We start from the raw sequence: 23,923 nt of genomic DNA, 5'->3' as shown, positions 1-23,923 counted from the left end.
GTTATCCTGGACTTTCCTAATGGCATATTCTAGAGCAAAGTTAAAAAGTAAAGGTGATAGTGCATCTCCTTGCTTTAGCCCACAGTGAATTGGAAACGCATCTGACAGAAACTGACATAACTGCCTCCCCTCCTTTTTTTAATTAGTAGGAAGGTGGTCAACAGTGAAAAGTGTTTCATTGTCGCTTACAAAAGAAAGCGCCTGGGCTCGAATGAGCGCGGCTTCTATATATAGCCTACGTGTTTTATGATTGTTATGAATATACTAAACGGTGACTCGGTGCTAGCGCGTTGGGTTTATAAGCCATGGGGCCCGTATTCAAACCTTGGTCGAACTAACCTAAATTTATAACTTGAGTTGGAAAGTCCGTAGTCAAGACAAAAGGGGGGTTTTTTTCCTCCTACTCCGGTTCCCCTGTGACATTCCAACAATTCTCGATCATCAACATATTCATTCATTCATTCATTCATTCATTCATTCATTCATCAAGTGCGGTGCACTCTGGATAGTCTCTGACGAACTAAGTAGTCTAGCTTCTCGGCACTAGCGACATCTATGAGCCACGATCGCAGATTTGGGGAGAATAACGGCAAAAAAGTTAAGGGCACTGCCATTACACAAAAAAAAAAAATTAATGTGCATATACTATTGTAGACATACTATAAAAGTGTGGAGTACCTTTACGGAAATTATCCATGTACCAGGAAAGAGAGTTCCTCATATTACAGTATAACTAAATGCCTCAAAACGTGACACTTTTGTGCAAGATACGTGCCGCATGATGTGACTGAAGGTCAGAAAAGAAAACCGAGTCGAAATGTGAAGAACATTCACGAATTGATTCAAAACGAGGCAGCAGTTTTCAGTATGGAAACGCATCAATTATTATTTTGCTAAAATCAGAGGGATTAGGCTATTCTGCAGCATTGGATATTCCAGGGACTAAATAATTGGAAATACGACGCTACCCTTCTTAGCATCAACTTCAAGAATATACTGTGAAAGAAAAGGCCCGTTGCTTCCTTCCGAGAAAGGGGATTCTGCTTCAAGATAAGGCCACATACGGTTGGAGTTACAGTGATAGCATTTATTGAAATTGACGGAGTGCCTATAAAATATCCTATAACGCAGATCTCATATCTCGATATTTTCGGACATTTATAATATGAAAAATGTTGCGAGGTAGGAGGTTTCCAAGTGATCAAGAAGTGAAAGCCACCTGCACCACTATTCTTTTGAAACTGGAGAAAGCAAATTAAGAGAACCACTATAATTTATTAATAATGACCTGGAACATAACCTCAGGAAATGGTCGAAGTAAATAACACTGTTATTATCACTGAGTTAATGTGAAAACCGGAGTTATCTATCAAGCCACGAAAGTCAGACGTCAGTCTCACTAACTGCCACACTGTGATAACGATAAGAGAGAACAACGAACATGCTCTGTGTAACTCACAATTAGTAACACCTGGCAAATACGATGATCCCCGTCTTGTCTGAACCTTCAAACTGCATTGGTTAACGTCAGACTATTATAGCTAGACTATAGGCCTATAATGCTTAGCATTACGAAATTAGTAGGCCTACATAATATATGACTGTGTGCTTACGATTAGTACTGTGTGTATGTTTAAAATTACGAAACTAATAGCATGAAATTATTATAAAGTTCAGAATAAATATAAGCAACAGCGGCTTGTTTGCACATTGTTTAAGCGTTGGAACAATGTGATTCATTGTGTGTGCAATGAATAAAGATATTAATTCATGGACAAAAAGAAGCAATGGTGACTTATTAAGAACCTTTAGCAAGGAAAACTCATGTACTAGTCACTTAGTAACGAAGGAGTACCTTCCGACTGAAACTCTCTAGGAATGCCATCTTCACCTATGCCGGATTCGACGGGATTTATCCTGCTAGATATTTACAGGTTGACATCTGACAAAACTCCGCTAAGGGAGGTTACTAAACGTCACCGCTGCGCTGGAGGCATAGTCGGAGTTTCCCTTCATTAATCTGTCGCTACTGATTGACAAGTCATCTGATGCATCACTGTTATTAGTTAAACATTATCCTAACGAAATTATCCTGTCAGTTTCACTGTCTATTACATTAGCACTAGAAAAATATTGCTCTTCGTTATTTTTAAACGTGATCAACACATTTCTTCCGCTTGTCTTTTCCATATTCCGCAAAAAGGCGAATTCTTCCTTTACGTTAAGTGGGGATCCAAGTTATGTTACAAAAATCCAATTGAAAAGACTGAAGACAACTGACTAAACATTTTAGTCTGTCCCTTTAAGTAAACGAAACCAATCAATACAATTCATGCTTATTTTTAAAGCATATTTGGGTTTTCCAGATAGATAATGTTTATGTATGCGCTACAAAGCAGTCAGACATAAACTTAAGCAAGTGACGATATCTTGTTGACTCATTCTATTAACATGGGGTTTTTTCAACATAAAGTATAATCTATTTAGACGATTTATACACTGCAACTACTCACTTATCTCTTCAAGAAAAAATTTTATCGCTGATTGATTTTTCAACTTCAAAATGTATTTTTCCACACCGCAATAGTATAAAACAAACCTCAATTAAGAAGTCTTACATTTTGTTATATTGCGGTGAATCAAACATCTTACAAATCTGCAAACAGTACTCTTCAACATGCCTTTTTCCTTATTAGAATCCGAGTACTACTATTTGAGTTATTATTAAGTATATAAAATGTGAAAATATTCTGCTTCATTCAGAGTTTACGTGAGTAACGCCTTCTTCCGTTATTGGCTGACAATTAGGAAGGAGGAGGTGAATAGTATATTGAGTCACTCTTTAAGATTGACGCATGCGCAGAACAACGGAGTTTACTAAGTTGTTTCCCTATAAAACAAAAAGAAACCAAGTTGTCTTTTGGTAAAACGTGCCTGATGGCTGAAGAAAACTGGACACCATTCTCTTCATACCTTCTTCCCTTTACCCATTAATTTGCCTCTGTATTTTAAACTTATTTCACAATTACGCGAGAATGATAATAAGGTACTAAACTTAAATTTCAAACCACGACAGCACACAAGTTGGAAGGTTTGAGACATGTGACAGTAACACGACCACGCACAGGTAGTTATAATCGCCGAGTGCATTATTATTTTACAGGCGACATCGAAGTGTTTGTTTTTCTTTTATGTTTAATTATGGCATTGTTGAGGCTTTATTGCAATACTGCACTGCCAATGTTTTTTCTTTTTCCTTTTACCTCTCCAATCAATATTTCTCAATATTAATGGCATTGTCTTTTCTTACCGATACGTTTTCTCCATGAAGGAGTAAGAATTAATAAAAACGTTTCCTATGAAAGTTGTTTGTTTTGAAGAGCTATATGAAATGGTACCGTAAAGTGGGGTGACTTTGAACGCCGAGGTGACTTTGAACAGTCATTTAGCGCCTTTCTAAATTAAATGCTGTACCCTATTGCGAAAAAACTGAACTAATTTATTGACAACTGAAACAGTTTTTTTCGCAATTGGGTACCGCATTTAATTTAAAAAGGTGCTAAATTACTGTTCAAAGTCACCCCACTTTACGGTACCCTATTTGACCCTCAGTCCCATTTGAAAGTTTAAAGTTATACCCACTGACCTACTTCCTGTTAGGACTGGTTGAAGAAATCAAGCTCAAGTGAAAGTTCATATGTGCTTTAGTTGCAAATATTTTTGTCTCGAAAATTTTAATAATTTCCAAAATAAATGACTGTTATGGATGGTCTGACTCATCTGTATAATATATTATATTAAGTAAATCATAAAGTCAATAAAATTATTTCGCTTCACATACTCGTCAAATGGAAGAAGCATTTAGAATTTTCTTTTCCACCTCAAAACTCATTTCCTCAACCAGGTTTTATTAATTCACGATACTTTGCTGCAGACAGGTGAAAGTTCAATAACATCAAGATCATCAGATACTCGCTTATAAATGTACTGAGACAAGTATAAATCTGTAACACAAAAATTTACAACTTCTTTTTGTAGTGGAGTTGTCATTTCTGCACAAAATTCTGGCAACACTGATGTTTTCTTTTCTTGTTCAAGGTGGCCGTGGACGACAAATCATCACAGCGATGTGGGTGGCGACAGTTGATCACAGTGGAGCCCGTCATGTTCCTATACATGATGGCGTTCATGCTCACGTCGGTTGTGGAGCAGGCATTCTTTGTGGACAAGGCTTGTCGTGTCAACCTCAACTTCTCTGATACCATATGCTCCAATCTCACAGACAAGCAGTATAAGGAATACAACAAGCAAGTACAGGCAAGCTACTCTATTAGGGACAACAAAGAGGCATTGTGCATTAATTCTTTATCACAACTTTGGTAATCTCTATTGATTAAAAGTGCTCTAGAGCTGAGCAGTTATGCAGCTGATCAGTGTTCATCGCATTATGTTTACGAGGTCTAACAAGTAACGACATTGATATTTTTCTCCTATGATGAATCTTTTGCAGGTCTACTACCACAGACTATGCTTGACATTGCTCTTTCTTCCAATCCCCATTTCAAATGGTACGGTCTTGCAGTCCCTGTTTGAAATAAAAGGACATGTTTATATACTTCGTCATGAAAATAAAAACTTAGAAAATCGTTCAACTATATGCTATCCCTTTTTGTGTGAAACTCGATAATGCTACGATAAGAGATTTTAGAAATGTACTTATATCAAGGGCACAAGATTTCCAGTGCCACAAAATGTTTTCCGAAGGCAGAACAATTGTTGAAAATGAACAGCGCAATGGTGGCAATCAACAAAGACATAGTTCACACAGCATGACTGAGATCGTGTATGATGTAATCGAAGTGTAACAATGCAAATAATTGCGGAAACTGAATATGAACTGGGGATCAGTTCGTCTGATTCTAATTCAAGATATTAGAATGAGACAAACTTGTACCAAAATAGTTCCAAAAAAACTCACAGAGCAACAATGGATTGCATGGAAGAATACTGAGAGATGATGTGTTGGAACAAGTGGCTTTCAACCCGAGGTTAATGGACTAACTTATCACTGGTGAGGAGACTTGGTTTTCCAAGTATGACTTGGGGGCAAAATATGAAAGTTTGTAATGGTATTCAGAGGGATCACATACATAAAAAGTTGAGATGTCGAATTCATGCTCGTGTGCTTCTTTAATTTCAAGGGCATTGTTCACAAAGACTATGTATCTCCTGGACAGATTGTAAATCAGTACTACTACGAGTACAAAGAATTTCTTGAGAGACTTCGAAAATGTCATTTGCATCCGTCTAAACAGTTGTGAAAATTGGATTCTCCATTACAATATACCAGTGCCGTTTTATCCAATAGGCCATAGTAGGCCTCGGCCTAGAGAAGTAGTTTTACATTGTCATTTTCATTTTCAAAAACCTGAGCTAGACATTCCAGAGATTCAGGATCGTGCGAAAGTGCTACTGAATTGTTACCCAAGTTATTTGGAAGATTTCTTCGTCAATGACTGCCTTCACTTACGTGCTCATCTTACATCACAAACTGATAAAATAAGCACAATAGGAACTTGATCAATTTATTAAGCAGAAAGAGCTTCAAATTGTACATCTCAATGTGGACATTGATCTGCACCTACTGTGAGATATAGCCGCATTGTTATCAACGTATCTTATAATCTGCCAGTTTGTTAACTGGGATTCTTCTATTTTATTTCCACAGGAAGCGTGACGCCCCAAAGCCTTCGTTTAGAATAGAATAGAATGTTTTATTTTCGCTGGCAGAGTTAAGGTCATAAGGCCTTCTCTTCCACTCAACCAGCCTTAATCAATACAACAGTTACATACATACAACAGTATCAGCCGCCACTGTGCATTGTGAAGTCAAATCAGAGCAATAGCTTTTCTCTGAAAACTGTCTAGAATGGTGAATAGTTGCAGGTTCTATTTATTGTTTTATTTACAGTTTATTTTTAAACTTGTCTTTTATTAATTATTTTAAAATACAGGCATTTCTCTAGTATATATTTCATGGGGATGTCTGCAGAACCTAAGTGTCGAGTTTCATCAGACTTTCAGCTGCATCGTGGGCTGTCATGTTCCAACAAAAAAAGATTCTGCTGATAAACCACAACTCTTTACCCAATTCATAAATATTATGACATCGAAATCTCCATGTTTTACTCGGGGTAGCAGATTTGAAGCATATTATGGCTTGAAATGTGGTTCGGAAATCTAATAAAATTGCACTCATAAAAACATACTCGTGGCAAATTCACGAGATTTGAATCATCAGTGGAGTTTAATTGAAGGCTTTGATGAAGAGCTATCCATACAAAAATTTGGTAAATACGTTTATTATTATCAAAGGTCATAACTATAATGAATTTTTGCTCTGTGTAATCGAAAACCACGATAAATATGTTTGGAATTCTTAACAAGAGCACAGAATGAAAATACGTTCTTCAAGAAGCGTAGTAACATAGACGAGCTTTGCAGAGTATAATTATATTATGAATGGTCAGTTGCAGTGTTTACTGGCTGAAGGTGTTGAAAGGCGCCAATGCATTGTAAGAAGAGATTAGCCTTATCGTGTGTCATTTTCCTCAGTGGCCTTAACCTTGACATCCCCTCTCCTACTTATGTTTCAATAAAATTTCGCGTTGCTATTGTTTCTCTTGAGAGTGAATTCTTAATATGAAAGCCAGGAATATGCACTGAAAATTATAAATATTTTATGATCTTACTGTGATTATTCATTTCTTTTAACTTTTAAAATTCAGTATGTGGTACTGTCGACATAACTCTGCCCGAAATTTACACGAACAACTTTCGTCCGCAAAGTGGAAGCCCGTTTTTGTACAGTGCATTTATTTTGGTTGGTCTCGCTACTATTACGGAATAAGGAGGCGGCAGTTACCTAAGCATAAGTTAAGTAGGCAGACAGCGATAAGGCGACATGACACATGAATCGTTTTGAGAGATGTATGCACTGTGCAGTGTAGTTTAAGTTCTTTGTTTGTGTCTACTATTTCCGACATGGTTCTAAGACTTATTTCCAAACAAAGAATTTTAATCTGTTGTATTAAAAAAAAACTAATCACCTGCCCAGTGTCGCAAATAATTAGAATTTCAAGAACCATTTCTTGAAGTTGATCCAGTAGGAGAACAGTTAATAAACTAGTGAACAAATTTAAAAGTACAGGATCAGTATTTAACAAGAGATCAAATCGAAGACTTCATAAAACACACGAAAAAAAATTGCCAACATTTCGGAAACAGAGCTGCAAAGTGTGAATCAAATGTGTTTAGATACAATAATCTGCCTCGCAGTAAATGGGAAACACTTTTGAATTATATTCTAAAGAAAAGCAGCTATTGACATCGCGAACTTCAATGAAATTGCCACAGACCACTTTGGAGCACAGGAAAGGATTAGCTTTATTTACAAATAGATAAATTTTCGTAGGTCTGTCTCGTATAAAGTACCTTTTCATATTAATAAATAATAAGTTATTTCATTATTATACTAACTCTACTTACTATTATCTCTAGCCACCAATATGTCCCAGCTTCAAGGAGTGAAGGAAACTTTCGCATTTTGCTACAGGTCGTGGTATCAGACTTTCACCAGTACAACAATGTGGCAAACCATGCAGTTCCCCTGGTACTCGCACTATTCTTGGGTGCGTGGAGTGACCGTCGTGGACGCAAGCTACCACTGCTTCTAGGACTGGTTGGCAAACTGTACTACTCTATCATGATCGTTGTCAATGCACTTCAAGGTAATTAATACTTTGCAAACTAAAATAAAATTAACTCTTCCTTCGGGTCCCTCCTCCGTATAAGAGAAAAAAAAAACTCTTATTTTTATAACAGTGATAACTATCACAACATTAAACCCACTAGTTAAAAAACATTTACTTCCAACGACTCATCCTTGATTTGTATGTATGTGTATGTATTTATTCACACTGCAATGGGTATATACCCGGTGGCAGTGGTAACTAATTACACTCAATAATGACAATAATAAACTTATTAATTAAAAATACAATTAATAATAATACTAATAATTAATACTAACAATAATTTATACTAATAATAATAATAATAATAATAATAATAATAATAACAGGGAATATCCTAAATTAAATGAAACGATCACTTAACATAACATTTGAAATAAATCTAATTTGTATCTTAAACCTAAGATCGAACTAAAACCCACGAGTATGATATGTTCATATCTGCACAAGTACCTTTCAACATTACACTCATTTCGCTGTCAACTCACTCACTGCACTGGAACTACGACACATTTCACTGATTCTATCCTGATTTCACTAACACTTCAAAAACATTTCACTGTTCAAATACTTTGCACTGCCACTATTAACTATAAAGCTTCACTGACAGGAACATGTTTCACTTACACTACACACTTCACTGACACAGCACACTTCACTGACACAACATAATTCTTCACTGATACAACACTTCAATAACAACGTATCATTTACACCGTTTAAATACTGTGTATAATTACCGTCTATTAGTAAAGTCCTTAAGCCTATTTTTAAATACATTTTTGGTTGTTGGTAAAGCCTTTAGTAAGTCTGCAGGCAAAGCATTCCAGTCCCTGATAGTACGATTGAGAAAAGAAAACTTTCCAGTGTCTGTCCTCTGCCTTCTTTCCCTCAATTTATATGAGTGGTCGTTCCTTGAAGAGTAATTTGGCGGCTGCTGATTTGACGATTAACTAGTGAATATGGAGACTATTTTCTCCTAGAGACTGGGTTGAGGGAATGAAAAAGTAGGAGGACTGAAGGAGTTTATATCTATAAGCTATGGGATATGTGCCTGATAAATAAAGCAAGATTTGCTACGAATAATATATATCATTACGGAACTAGTTTTCAAGTAAAGAAAAACAAGCTAATAAGGAAACTCTTAATGAGTTCATGTCGAAACCTCCTCTAAACTGCACATATACAAAGCTCTCCACAACAGATAGACAGATATAAAAAATTAGCTGTCCATACTAGTGCTTATAGTGGTTTTAAAGGAGTTGACAGGATGGAACTAATTTGAGTGACTACAGGAAGAGTGGTGGTATTAATTTCAAGAAAATAAATAATCATTTAGATAAATTAACTTCAAAATGGAATAGGATATAATACCTAATAAGGCCTATTTTAAAACTTCCATTATAAAAACTACAAATAACCTCTTAGCAAGAAACATAATTTAAAAATTGCACTAATACAAAGTTATTCATATCTTACTACATTATTTATTCAAAGGGTAAAACTCTTACAGTTAACGTTATCCGAAACTAACAACAACCACAGCTTCCCACATTTACACTTTTTCACGTGGTGGACACATTGTGTAGTCTTAATACAAGTTGAAACAGATACTGACCTTACACGTATCCCACACCAATCTAAACTAGGCTGAGGCTTTTGGAGAATAAAAGTGTTTTTGCATATTTTAAACTATGATGAGAAATTTGAGTTTAAATGACATGGCACTACAGCTTGCAATGTTAACATAGCAGGTAGCAGGCAGTGTTGTCACACAGTACCTTTTGTTATATGAATCGTGTCCAACCGCATTAGTATTAGAAGTTGCTGACACTTTATAATATGGAAAATTTATAACAATTTAATTAAAATAATATATTAAAGAGTTATCATCGCATTCATAACATGTAATTAAATGTATATCAAATCAAATAAACCATTTGGGATAGGTAATCAGTGATAACTTTATTCACATTTCATCAGTCTTATTAACAGCATGCCATGCAGCTGCTTTCCCAGGATTCGTATGCGTACTCAGCTCATACCGGTCCACTCTAAGCACTGGACTAACTACTGTCAGGATGTGCAAATTCAGTTGGAATGTTACATTAAGTAACAAAGGCGCATAATTGGAGAGAGTTATTCAGTTGTGATTCTCCGTAGATGTCTGTCCCAAGATTGCTTTGCCAGCTGAACTGTTTTCTTCAGGATTGGGGCTACTCAATTTTTCGATAATCTTTTATTCAAATTTTAATTTTGTAACTTTACTGTTAGTATTTGTCTCTCTGCTGTGATCTAACATTATGCACAGTTTGAGGAGAAATTTCTACATCAGATCTTCGGCAGTTCTCTTGTAGTAAAATAATATTTAACATGTATAGATGTGAATACTCATTATTTTTATCCAGAGAGATTTTTATCCATGGGATAAAGATACTACCGGTATTATTTAGGCTAATCTATACACACAACTCAAAACGAAGGATTAGTTAGCTTTAATCCAGTCTTCAAGTTAAATTTGTCATAATTAGTTTTTAAAGTAAGATTAAGTTTACTGTAGATCAATTAAGAAATATGGGTATCTGAACAAAGTTGGAAGGGAATAATATAACAAACGAGATACAACAGTACCAGCAAAAATGAAAAGGCCATGTTCTTTGAATGTCACTCTCAAGATTTCCGTTGCAGGGATTACTTTGGAAACCTTGAGCTCTAATATCTTCAATTAATTGACTGCTTTACTTTCCTATACCATTAAACGCGAGGTTTGCTGTATAAATCTCGCTAAAAGTGATGAATTTTTAAGGGTGATAAAAATATTTAACTGGTTTCAATCGGAATGGAGCACAATAGGCATCACATGTCTTACATTTGCAACAAGTAACAGAATTCTCTTCATCAATAAGACTTCAGGCATAATTTACTGGCCACAGTTGTACTTGAAGTGTATGAGTTTAATCCTAGCTGAAAGCAATAGATTTTTAGACGAAAAAATCCTAAGTATGGTTTGTATTGTATGCGGAAGTAAATCCACTGGCTCCATATAATAGATTTACTACATAGAAAAAACATTTTGTTTATGAAAGCAATGCACTGCTCCGCCGATTTAGTAGAATGCGTTTGAGTCTAAAGAAACCAGCAAAAAGAGAACCAACATGGTCTGATCTGATGAGAATTGAAGACCCCACATACCAGTAAAGCATCATGTCACAAACACGTTCACGTCTTAGTATTTCTGACAAAGTAAATATTATTCAACGCCTTGAAAATGATGCAAATATTAAGGATATTGCTGAAAAGTTTAAGGTATTATTTATTTAATAAATATACTGTAAGTTCATAGGGCTAACGGCTTCGAAGCTGGGTACCTGGTTCTAATGAAGTGCATAGGTAGCAATACAACATGGGGGCATGAGATAGTTACTCTGCCTGCCATAATAAAATTCACTTCAATTAAATTCCCCAATGTGAAAGAAAATATATATATATATATATATATATATATATATATATATATTTTATTAGGTCACCAGTATAGCTCAGTCGGCTAAAGAGCTTGCCTGCCGATTTGGAGTTGTGCAAGTTCAATACTCTCTTGGGTTGATTACCTGATTGGGTTTTTTCCAAGGTTTCCCCAACCGTAAGGCAAATGTCAGGTAATCTATGGTGAATTCTAGGCCTCATCTTGCTATTACCAAGTTCGACGCTAAATAACCTCGTAGTTGATACAGCGTCATTGAAACCAAGTAAATAAAAATAAATTTAATTAATTAATTTCATTCCTTCATATTTATTTATTTTTACTGTCCATAATTCCTTGACTTTCATGCTAGACGATTGCAGGGAACTTGCTCCGAGTGTTATATTTAAAGAGGTAAACACTGACTTTCTCCTATATCGACGGAGCAGTGTAGTAGTATTTTATTTAATGACTTTTCATGGCACAGGTTATTCAGCGTAGAATTTAACGTGAGCAAGTAATAGCTAAAATATTTTGCCTGGAGCTCTCTATCAGGAACAAAATTCTTTTCCATGCAGTAAATCTATGGCACAGGACCCACAGCTTCACTTCAGGTGCAGGTTTAAACATACCGTACTAATTATTTTAGCAGTAGTATAATCCTACTATATGGCCACAGCAACTTCAATAAATTTAGTCTTAAAACTATTTGGTCATATGCTATAGGTCTACATATATATGGTATAACTTAATAATGTCAACCTCTGTTTTCAGACACATGGTCACTGTATGTAGTACTGTTGTCAGCTTCTCTGCCGTCTGCTCTGACTGGGGCCGACTTGGCGATATTTGCAGCTGTGTTCAGCTATCTGGCTGATGTTACAACAGTTGAGTCCCGCACTCTACGTGTTACTGTTCTAGACGTCACATATCTCGCAACAATGCCTACCGGCGTTGCATTAGGTAAGCCTTCTTTCGTAATGAAAATTACACTGGACATCAAATATATAAACAATATTAACCACTCACAATAATTATTTATTTAACGACGCTGTATCACTACATTATTTGGCATCAATGGGATTCGTTATAGCGAGATGATATTTGGCGAGATGAGGCCGAGGCATGTTAACCGAATGTCCACAGCTAGAATCCCTAAGATAATCTTGAATTGCAAACCACCAGGGAGAAGATCGGGACACACTATGAAGAGAGAACAGATGGAAAGAAAAGTTTCTGTAGACTGTCAGTTCTTTTAGGACTACAATCTATCAGTAAGATGATGATGGCAGAATATCAAAATTGTTGATCCTAAAAGGTACGCTTACTTACTTACTGGCTTTTAAGGAACCCGGAGGTTCATTGCCGCCCTCACATAAGCCCGCCATTGGTCCCTATCCTGAGCAAGATTAATCCAGTCTCTATCAACATATCCCGCCTCCCTCAAATCCATTTTAATATTATCCTCCCATCTACGTCTCAGCCCCCCTAAAGGTCTTTTCCCCTCTGGCCTCCCAACTAACACTCTATATGCATTTCTGGATTCGCCCACACGTGCTACATGCCCTGCCCGTCTCAAACGTCTGGATTTAATGTTCCTAATTATGTCAAGTGAAGGATGCAATGCGTGCAGTTCTGCATTGTGTAACTTTCTCCATTCTCCTGTAACTTCATCCCTCTTAGCCCCAGATATTTTCCTAAGAACCTTATTCTCAAAAACCCTCAATCTCTGTTCCTCTATCAAAGTGAGAGTCCAAGTTTCACAGCCATACAGAACAACCGGTAATATAACTGTTTTATAAATTCTAACTTTCAGATTTTCTGACAGCAGACTAGATGACAAAAGCTTCTCAACCGAATAATAACACGCATTTCCTATATTTATTCTGCGTTTAATTTCCTCCCGAGTGTCATTTATATTTGTTACTGTTGCTCCAAGATATTTGAATTTTTCCACCTCTTCAAAGGATAAATCTCCAACTTTTATAATTCCATTTCATACAATATTCTAATCACGCGATATAATCATATACTTAATCTTTTCGGGATTTACTTCCAACCCTATCTCTTTACTTGCTTCAAGTAGAATTTCCGCGTTTTCCCTTATCGTTTGTGTATTTTCTCCTAACATATTCACATCATCCGCATAGACAAGAAGCTGATGTATCCCGTTCAATTCCAAACCCTCTGTGTTATCCCGAACTTTCCTAATGGCATATTCTAGAACGAAGTTAAAAAGTAAAGGTGATAGTGCATCTCCTTGCTTTAGCCCGCAGTGAATTGGAAAAGTATCAGTTAAAAGGTACGCTTTCCTAGGTAAAAATTAAAGCTTGATACCAGTTGTATATTTTGTTTTTGTGTTGTAGGCAAGTATTTGTGGAGCTCAGTAACTGGACACTCATTTGCCATTATGTTCGGCATCAATGCATCGCTGCTGTTTGCTGCAATCCTGTACACCCTATGGCAGCTCAAATGGAGAACAAATGACAAACAGCAGCCCATCGCGCGCAACTGCTGCTGCGACTTCTTTGACTGGGATCACGTTGTGCAGTCTGTAAAGGCTGTTATACGAAGGCGTCCAGGAAGCAGACGCATGTACCTGATCATACTCTTCATAGCTATGGCCCTCTACACGTTCCAGAGAGGTATGTCAACTTATTCAATACGACAGTCTGCAGACAATTTTTCAGACAAGATAATCTGGCAACAGATAGACAGTAAATCATTATGTGCAGCTTGAGACTTTCAAAATATCCAACGTGCTGCGAAAATTTTGGATTTCTCCAATGTCATTAGATGCAGAAATACAGAATCATCCATTGTTTCAGAGCTATGTCCAGCTCCAACGTTAAGAAATGCAAGGAACGGAGAATCTGTTGTCTTCACTGCCAACACTACCTTCTCTGTTGCTGTAGTCAATATGAAGCTTCAAAACACATGTTTCTGCATTTATGACAAGATGGAAAAACGTAAACATCCCGCACGTATAAACTATTATGTCACTATATTGTTGGCTTAGAGTGTAAACCTGCTAACCGCCAAAAAGAAAATTTTACAAGGGAAGCAAAAAACTGAGTTTAAATTAACTCTGAAACTTTAGGACCAAATCCAAAGTACAGGTACAAATGCCACCTGTATTTTAGATTTGGTCCTAAAGTTTCAGAGTTAATTTAAATTTAGTTTTTTTGCTTCTCTTGTAAAATTTTCTTTTGGCAGTTAGCAGGCTTACACTCTAAGCCAACAATATGGCGTATTGGCTTGCTGTCCTACAAGGGAACTTTTAACAGTTCATGTCGAAATCTCTCCTCAAACTGCGCACATGTTAAATCTCCATAACAGGCAGACAAAAACAAAAAATTAGCTGAATCGATTGTGTCGAATTGTCTCTGTGACAAATTGTCCGGATCACGTCCCACTGAGTTAAATGGTGATTGCCAAATTTAAGAACGACGAAAGTTAATGAAATAAATGAGGGAGTGATTTGTATAACCCCTGATCATATATACAGAATGAACCATAAATAATGTCATTAATTTCGAGAAGTTCTTCTCTGAGATATATCAAACAAAAAAGTTTAATACGGTACTATTTTACTCATTTTTGCTTCCTTTTCGAGATAAAAATTGTTTCATACGAAACATTTCATAGCGTGTTTTGGAAAAGCCATTGACTTAATTCCCAATATGCTCAGACAATTTAAGAGAGCAGTGTATTATGATAATAGATGATTGAAAAATTTTAGTTTTGTCTTTTAAATGTGAAGAAATTTGATCAGTAAGTACTGAGCATGCGCAGTATGTTATAACTGGGACTTGGAAAATTCAGGTGGCCCAAATTTTGTTTCTGGGTCTGTACAAATTGTTCTATTTGTTCCAGATGAAAAGCCAATGTCATACCTATATACTCAGCTTCAGTTCCAGTGGACAGCTGAAACCTACAGTGACTACAGAACTTTCCAGAATGCTTCTTATGTTGTGGGTACGGCATGCTACTTGCATCTTATGTAGACCGAACAGAATGTGAATGGAATTAATCATTCAGATATAAGGTAGTAGTCTAGGCTAATAGCTACACAAATTAAGGTCCAAGTCCATGCTGAAAACATTAACCAGAAAATAAAAAAGTCACGAAGATGACACATATCGGTACTTTCTCATTATACATTTTATTTGTTTCCCAATAATTTAGTTTTTTTGTCATGTTACATTCATTCATAGTTTTCTGCCCAAGGATAGGTCTTTCACTGCAAACCCAGTCTATTCACTCAGTATATTACCATTTTTCAATGACACTTTACATATTGTCACTGCCTATAGTCCATTAAGATGGAATATTCGTACGCTAATAGCTGCTCTTGAACAGGTTGCTTTCATACTACCGTTGGTTGTTTGGAAAGTAAATAATATAAATGAAATCACATTAAAACAGCTATATCATGTAGTATATATAATGTCGCTGTTATTGCAGGCACACTGCTTGGAATCCACATAATGGGGAAGCTTCTGCACATGAGAGACACAACCATGGTGATGGTAGGGGCAACTGCACATGCCCTAGCAAGAGTGGTATTTGCTACGGCTCATGAAGCCTGGCTATTTTATGTCGGTAAGTTGCAAGAAACAAACATTCTTCGTATAAAAACAGCCATATTTCGAAAGTCTTCATACAAAATTTTTGGGCAAAACATCGTCAAATTTCCTGTCTATGCCAAGAATTCAAATATTTTGTCTCAATTTAGGAGATTATTGGTTTTTGTACAGATATTAAAAAAATATAATGACAAATTTCTCGCTTAAGGTAAAAATCCAGCTGTTTTACTTGGCCTAAAGACAGGATATATTATATATTATTATGATGTACCGAAGTACATATGACATTTCCGTGCAGAAATTCTGCGTCATCATATGATGAAGAATGAGTGGAACAGAGACATTGTGCCTTTGTCATACATCTATGACGCAGTGCATGAGGGTAGGCTACTAGAGGGAACCCAAGAGGTGGAACTTAAACTGAGAGGATTCGATCCGACATCAGGATGGAAATCCGGTGTGGCTTAATCGATACAGCGTCAGTAAGTAGAGCTGAAAACCCGGGTTCAAATCCCAGTGCCGGAGAGAATTTTTTTCTGTTCCACTCATTCTTCACTGAAGACAGGAATTTTCATTGAAACACTTAAAACAGAATGCTGCAACATTTCCTGTTAATCTCAAGAATTCAGTCTTGAAAATAAAAACAAGTAGGCTTTCATGAAAACACAAACAAAATACTGACCAACTTTCTGCATAAAAAACTGATTATTAAATTTGTTAAATTAACAACCTAAATATTTTCATTGTGTTAAATATTGAAACTATGTGGTACTGTATCTAAGTGACTAGTTTCTGCAGGACTTTCTGCCATCTTCTAACTTTTATTGAGGTCTTGAGCATTCTTGTTCCTTTCCCTCAATATTGCTTTAATAAACAGAAATATCCAGAAAGAAATAGTTGACAATTTTAAAGTTGAAAGCATAAATAAATCATGGTAAATTGTCCCAGATAAATCTTAGCACCACAATCACCTAGATATTATTCAGTGGCAATACTTCGACTATTAACTGATCATGGCTGCTTGGCAGAATATTTATACAGAATCGTCATTTTTAAATTACTAAAGTGTGTTCTGTGTAATAAAGAAGACTCAGTGATGGACATGGACCATTTTCACAAATGCCCAAATCTGAGGTCATCTCATCTGGACTCAACACCAAAATTATACTGGGAAGTGGAAAGGCGAATGGGGGCATTTAAGAGCCTGCGCAATATACTTACTTACTGGCTTTTAAGGAACCCGGAGGTTCATTGCCACCCTCACATAAGCCCGCCATTGGTCCCTATCCTGAGCAAGGTTAATCCAGTCTCTATCATCATATCCCATCTCCCTCAAATACATTTTAATATTATCTTCCCATCTACGTCTCGGCCTTCCCAAAGGTCTTTTTCCCTCCGGTCTCCCAGCTAACACTCATATGCATTTCTGGATTCGCCCTTACGTGCTACAAGCCCTGCCCATCTCAAACGTCTGTATTTAATGTTCCTAATTATGTCAGGTAAAGAGTACAATGCGTGCAGTTCTGCGTTGTGTAACTTTCTCCATTCTCCTGTAACTTCATCCCTCTTAGCCCCAATATTTTCCTAAGAACCTTATTCTCAAACACCATTAATCTATGTTCCCCTCTTAAAGTGAAAGTCCAAGTTTCACAACCATAAAGAACAACCGGTAATATAACTGTTTTATAAATTCTAACTTTCAGATTTCTTGACAGCAGACTGAATGATAAAAGCTTCTCAACCGAATAATAAGAGGCATTTCCCATATTTATTCTGTGTTTAATTTCCTCCCGATTATCATTTATATTTGTTACTGTTGCTCCCAGGTATTTGAATTTTTCCACCTCTTCAAAAGATAAATTTCCAGTTTTTATATTTCCATTTCGTACAATATTCTTGTCACGAGACATAATCATATACTTTGTCTTTTCGGGATTTACTTCCAAACCTATCTCTTTACTTGTTTCAAGTAAAATTCCTAATCGTTTGTGGATTTTCTCCTAACATATTCACGTCATCCGCATAGACAAGCAGCTGATGTAACCTGTTCAATTTCAAACCCTTTCTGTTATCCTGGACTTTCCTAATGGCATACTCTAGAGCAAAGTTAAAAAGTAAAGGTGATAGTGCATCTCCTTGCTTTAGCCCACAGTGAATTGGAAACGCATGTGACAGCCTACTACTACTATATTGCTTTACAGAACTCAAACATTTTAAAGGTTTTTCCAAACATTTATATTATATACATCCTCTTCTGATGCAGCAAATAGTTGTACAGACTTTTAACATTCTGAAGCCAGGTTTTCGCTGATCATCCACATTGTCTTCTCCCTTTCGCTCCATTCCTCTATTATCTTTGGTAGAATATTTTCTCAACCCCATGCTCCGGACATGCCAGTACCAGCATAGTCTTCTTCATTCTGCTGATGTATTTATGTCTTCTTCTTCCTTCGTATGTCTGTTTTACTCTCTCTCTCCTCAATGTTCAGAATGACCTTCTTAAAAAATCCATCTCAACTGTTTCTTAATATACTGTACCTGTCATTCATTGTTCAGGTCTCTGCTCTGTATAACATTAAACTAGTATAATATTGAATGTAAAAGGAATTGTTTGGGTCATTGGCTGAGAAGAAACTGCCTACTGAAGGATGCACTGGAAGGAATGGTGAACGGGAGAAGAGTTTGGGACAGAAGAAGATATCAGATGATAGACGACATTAAGATATGTGGATCATATGCGGAGACTAAGAGGAAAGCAGAAAATAAGAAAGATTGGAGAATGCTGGGTTTGCAGTGAAAGACCTGCCCATGGGCAGAACACTTAAGTTATGAATGAATATTGAATGTAATATTACCTTCTAGTGATGATGTTCCAATCCGTAGGACTGAATTCAACATTCCTAACTAATTCTTTTAGCAATTTTCAAATTTAATGTTCCTTCCCTCTCCAAAATTAATCCTAAATAGTATAAATTATTCACTTTTATTTTTTACCCATCAATAAATAATTAATCAAAATCAGCTTAAATACTCAGTTTTTTCCTTTTAAATCAATATTTAGACCTCATTTTCTATATAATGTAAGACCTTCATTTGCATTTCTCACAGTCTGTGCTTATTTTTTTTTCTACGGGTTTAACTGATTTAATATAGGTGAATATAGATTTGATATAATTAAAGGAATATATGATTTAAAGAAGATTATTGCCTCATCAACTTTAAGACAATTAGGTTTAATAATAAGTATTTTATCCATGGATTTTTCTGTCTTGGCTTTTTTTCACTTGCTAACTCGTGCATTATTTAAAGCATTATTATTTATGGGTGCTGGTATACCAATCACCATTACTTGTTCTAGGTGGCACAATAGTAGCTCTGGGTCCGATTGTTGCGCCTGTACTGAGGTCAATGACATCCAAGGTTGTTCCACTATCAGAACGAGGTAATTGTCTTACTAGATACAAAATTTATTATTGCCTATCTGCATCATATTGCTTGGAAGTAGTGCATACAGTGCAGAAAAAGCGTAAACAAATATTATTATTATTATTATTATTATTATTATTATTATTATTATTATTATTATTATTATTATTATTATTATTATGAAAAATTCCGGATGAAAGTTGATTTTCAATCTATTGCAATTTTTACAGTACAGTGTTTACTGTCTCATTTCACTTTCATTTGAATATGTCATGCCTTAGACTAGCAATATGGAATGAGTGATGGGTCGAGCCCTTATGGAGAAAGAAATTTCCTCATGAACTCTCAATTCTGTTCTACAGGAAAAGTGTTTGCAATCCTAGCAGCAGCTGACAATGCAGTGCCCCTATTCTCAGGGGTGTTGTACACCCAGGTATACAATGCCACTATCAGTTCCTTCCCTGCCACAATCTTCTGGGTGACGTTCGCCAGCCAGGTCTGCGTGTTTGCTCTTATCATGTGAGTACATTACATATTGACTGTGACTACGCTTAGGAGTCAGTTTGTCTGCACAGAAATAGAGCCACCTTATCTTGTATTATACTAAAATATTTACATACACGGATCTTTTATCATTGGACTCTTGTTGCTAGGCATCTGTCATCCTTGTCAGCTTATTACATTAGAGAATCGATTATCCAAATACCGATCAAACGAAACATCAGTTAACTGGAAGTGTTCCAGTCGGCAAATTCAAATTTATGCGCATGCCATGTAGAAGTTTTGCTAGCGCTATTTGCGAGATTTAGTGGCAAAGAAACTAGTCTCAGCTCTGAAACAAAAAAAAAAATTGAACTTCTTTTACTAAACTGTAGGCTACTTTAATGACCATTTTGAACTTGTCAAACTAGGCTAGTCAGTTCTCTGTGTTATTTGTAAGACATGTGATACAAAATATATATTGTAGCCTATATGCAATTTCGTGTTTAATATCAATGTTTCTTTGTTTCATACTGCTACTAAGACACTGGTACAATTTGTTTTCGTAAATGATCGGTTATCCGAAAAATCAGTTATCCGAACCCCCCCCCCCCCTGTCCCCAATTTTTTCTGATAATCGATGCTCTACTGTACTTCCATTATGTTCTCTTCTAGATCTTTCTCGGCCTCCCTCTTACTCAAGTTCCCCACTTCTACTTCTGGCTCTTTCTCTTTCTTACGTTTCTACTTCTGCTTCTTTCTCTCTCTTCTTTTATACCGTACCTCTGTCCTTTTCTCTCTCTTCCCTTCTACCCCTTTCTCTTTCTTGCCTTCCTACTTCTGGTTCTTTGTCTCTCTTGCTTTCCTACTTTTGCCTCTTTCTCTCTCTTCCCTTCATATTCCTGCCTCTTTTTCTCTCTCCCTTCATACTCCTGCCTCTTTCTGTCTCTTAACTTCATACTTCTCTCATTTTCTCTCTCTTTGCTTCATACTTTTGCTATTTCTCTCTATCCCAGTGCAGTTTGCCGTATTGCTCCATTTGCTCCTCAGTGTGTGTCCAATTTAGTGCTATTTTATTTTCAAAATCTCCTTTGAGATGTCTTCTCTAATCGAGTTCATTTATTTCTTCTGGTCATTTTACGTTCAGAATATAGCTCAGTTATGGAGCAACTGGCTAAGACTGAAAGGTTCCGGTTCAATTCCAGGTGGTAACAGGATTTTACCAAAGCTTCTAGAATGGTCCTGGGGTCCACTCAGCCTCCTTTCAAATTGAGTAGGCCTACTGCTTGCCAGTGGGTGTTAGAATTTTTTGTTGTACTTTATCCAAGGAATAAGCTGTTACAATCTGCAAAGTTACATTACTTCCACTCTATATAGTCTGCATCAAAATCATGGAAATTTGTTTTCTAAATTGGCCACATCATATTACCGGTTCTTATGGCTATGAATTTGCTGCAGGTGTATTCATGTGTCACTTGGAGGCAGCAACCTCGAGGACAAGAGAGAGATGGATGTGGAAGACAGCGAGCCTGAAGGACAGTCCTGACAACAGATGTCAGCTTATGAGAAGCTGAAGCAATTTCCATACTCAGAAGAGAATACAGTTAGTGTCCATCATGTGAAAACATAATTATTTTCAGAATATGCACTGTCTATTCAGAAGTGTGAATAACAGACGAAGAAGAATTTACGAGAGTAAATAATGAAGTACAAAACCCACATACAATTTGCTCACATCTAAAAAATTAACAACAAACTAGTAAGGAAAATAATAATGATATACATAGTGCACAATCGATTTGACTAGCCATGTTCAAGGTACCTACTTACATTATCAGAATAATTTATCTGAGAAAAGCCACCATGTCTGTGCTCTGTATTTTTCTATTTATCAGAAAATCAGGAACTTCTTCATAATAATTGAAGCAGTTCTAACCAAAGACCAATCAGTCAACTGACAGTTTCCAGCTCACTAAACAATCTCCGAGATTTATATTAGACAAAACGGCTGTGAGTCTAACTTTTTATGAGTATTTCATTTGACTATATTTTGATGTGACCATTACAAGCTCAGATTCTTAGGTTTTGACCTAATTTTATCTCTTGTTTTTAAATTTGAATATTTTAAAACTTATTAATTTCAAACACAGTAGCCACTGCCGTGGCTCAGTCGGTTAAGGAGCTTGCCTGCTGGTTTGAAGTTGTGCTCGGGCACAGGTTAGATCCCCACTTGGGCTGATTACCTGGTTGGGTTTTTTCCGAGCTTTTCCCCAACTATAAGGTGAATGCCAGGTAATCTATGGCGAATCCTTGGCCTCATCTCGCCAAATACCATTTTGCTATCACCAATCTCATCAACGCTAAATAACCTAGTAGTTGATACAGCGTCATTAAATAACCAACTAAAAAAAATTTCAAACACAGTGGAGCAAAACAAGAACGTTATTACATTTAAAAAGACCTAAAAGTGAAGTCACAGCTAAGGCTGACCTAAATGATTACTTTTGACAGTGGAACAAAATACGAATTTTATTGGACCTAAAAGTTCCTGAAAGTGATATTATAACTACAGAGACCTAAATCATTATTTCTGAATTTCTGAGGCAAGGTTTCCCCCTCCCCCTACATTTAGCGAAATATTTTTATAAATGGAACAATATCGTTCTTTATAAAAACATACAAACGCATATGCATGCATACACGCACCCACGCACACATAGACAAAGGGCGAGAGAGAGAGAGGGGGGGAGAGAGAGAAGTAATGTTTGCTGTCACAATATTTTAATTATTGATGTAAACCGACAGAGTAAAATACTCGCATTTAACTTCTTAAACAAGGGCACTAGAAAGGCGGAATTCATAAAATAAAGTGATAGATTTATTTATTTTATTGGGTTATTTTACGACGCTGTATCAACATCTAGGTTATTTAGCATCTGAATGAAATGAAGGTGATAATGCCGGTGAAATGAGTCTGGGGTCCAGCACCAAGAGTTACCCAGCATTTGCTCGTATTGGGTTGAGGGAAAACCCCGGAATAAACCTCAACCAGGTAACTTGCCCCGACCGGGATTCGAACCCAGGCCACCTGGTTTCGCGGCCAGACACGCTGACTAAAGGTTGTATAGATGTTGTATACCTAACAGAGTTGAATTTTGACGAAAGAGTTATTTTATGTACTGCAAATCTAGGATACGGGACTCTCAATTTCACTTTTCTTCTGAAGGATGCCACCCCAAATATTTTCAACACCTTAAAAATCTAGTGATCTCAGCTATGAACCGCGAATATGAGTGAAAATGTCCGATATATTTTACCTTGTACCCTTGTAAGGGCAGAATTATTTTATGTAACTGGTACTGTAAGTATACGCCTTAAGACTCACAGTTTTACTTTCTTTCTGATGAAAGCTATGCTATGCACAATACAGATCCAGATAGAGGAGTTTACTTTAAGATTTTTTAGTTGTTTACTTAATGACTAGGTTACTTTGAGTCGATGGAATTGGTGATTACGAAATGGGTTTGGTGAGATGAGGCTCAGGATTAGTCACGTGATTACTTGACATTCGCCTTACAGTTAGGGAAAACCTCGGAAAGGAACCCAACCAGGTTATCAGTCCAAGTAAGAATCGAATCCACGCCAGAGCACAGCACTGTATCAATAGGAAAATGCGTCTACTACCTGAGCTAAGCCAATGGCTGACAAGATTTTCAACAACTGCAATAAATTCGCCAGAAATGCCGTTCGAGGTGAACACGAAATAAGAGTGCCAACACTGAACTGGCATGGATCATCTAGTGAGAGAGAAGAACATCAGTGCAATCTGATAGATAACCGTTCATTTGCACAATGAATTTACTGTAAATAATATGGAGCTGTTCTAGACATAATAGAGAGCATGCTAGCTCTTAAGTCGTCCTCGATCGTCAAGTGATTATCATACTTGCCATTAGGTTTAAGTTTCGTGAGTTCAAACCTCGCTGAGGGTGTTATTTAATATTTCCTTCGAAAATGAAGTAAAGCTAGGAGTTCCGTTTCGTATATTCATGGTACCGGTACATAAAAGAATCTTGTCCGTAATAGAGGGCTCCTGGCAAAATTTTCCGACCATTTTTCGCCCTTGTCAAAATTTGGAGGTAGCACAATAGGAC

At 36.5% G+C, this 23,923-nt stretch overlaps 1 protein-coding gene across 4 annotated transcripts in view; it reads left to right on the top strand.

The window, feature by feature from the left end:
- Window positions 1-23,153, top strand: part of LOC138706314 (probable peptidoglycan muropeptide transporter SLC46) — a 50,581-nt gene extending 27,428 nt beyond the window's left edge. For all 4 annotated transcript variants that reach the window (XM_069835446.1, XM_069835447.1, XM_069835445.1 and 1 more), the window contains 9 exons: window positions 4,099-4,317; window positions 7,616-7,790; window positions 12,049-12,237; window positions 13,641-13,919; window positions 15,151-15,252; window positions 15,742-15,879; window positions 19,222-19,305; window positions 19,652-19,808; window positions 21,228-23,153. In XM_069835446.1, the coding sequence (XP_069691547.1) occupies window positions 4,099-4,317; window positions 7,616-7,790; window positions 12,049-12,237; window positions 13,641-13,919; window positions 15,151-15,252; window positions 15,742-15,879; window positions 19,222-19,305; window positions 19,652-19,808; window positions 21,228-21,315 (1,431 nt within the window). In that variant the 3' untranslated portion in view covers window positions 21,316-23,153. The remainder of the gene's footprint in view (window positions 1-4,098; window positions 4,318-7,615; window positions 7,791-12,048; window positions 12,238-13,640; window positions 13,920-15,150; window positions 15,253-15,741; window positions 15,880-19,221; window positions 19,306-19,651; window positions 19,809-21,227) is intronic.
- Window positions 23,154-23,923: the final 770 nt, after the last annotated feature.

The sequence above is a fragment of the Periplaneta americana genome, chromosome 9 (assembly GCF_040183065.1).
Source record: "Periplaneta americana isolate PAMFEO1 chromosome 9, P.americana_PAMFEO1_priV1, whole genome shotgun sequence".
Lineage (NCBI taxonomy): Eukaryota > Metazoa > Arthropoda > Insecta > Blattodea > Blattidae > Periplaneta > Periplaneta americana.
Note: the sequence above shows the minus strand (reverse complement) of the source record. Positions and strands in the feature narration are given on the sequence as shown.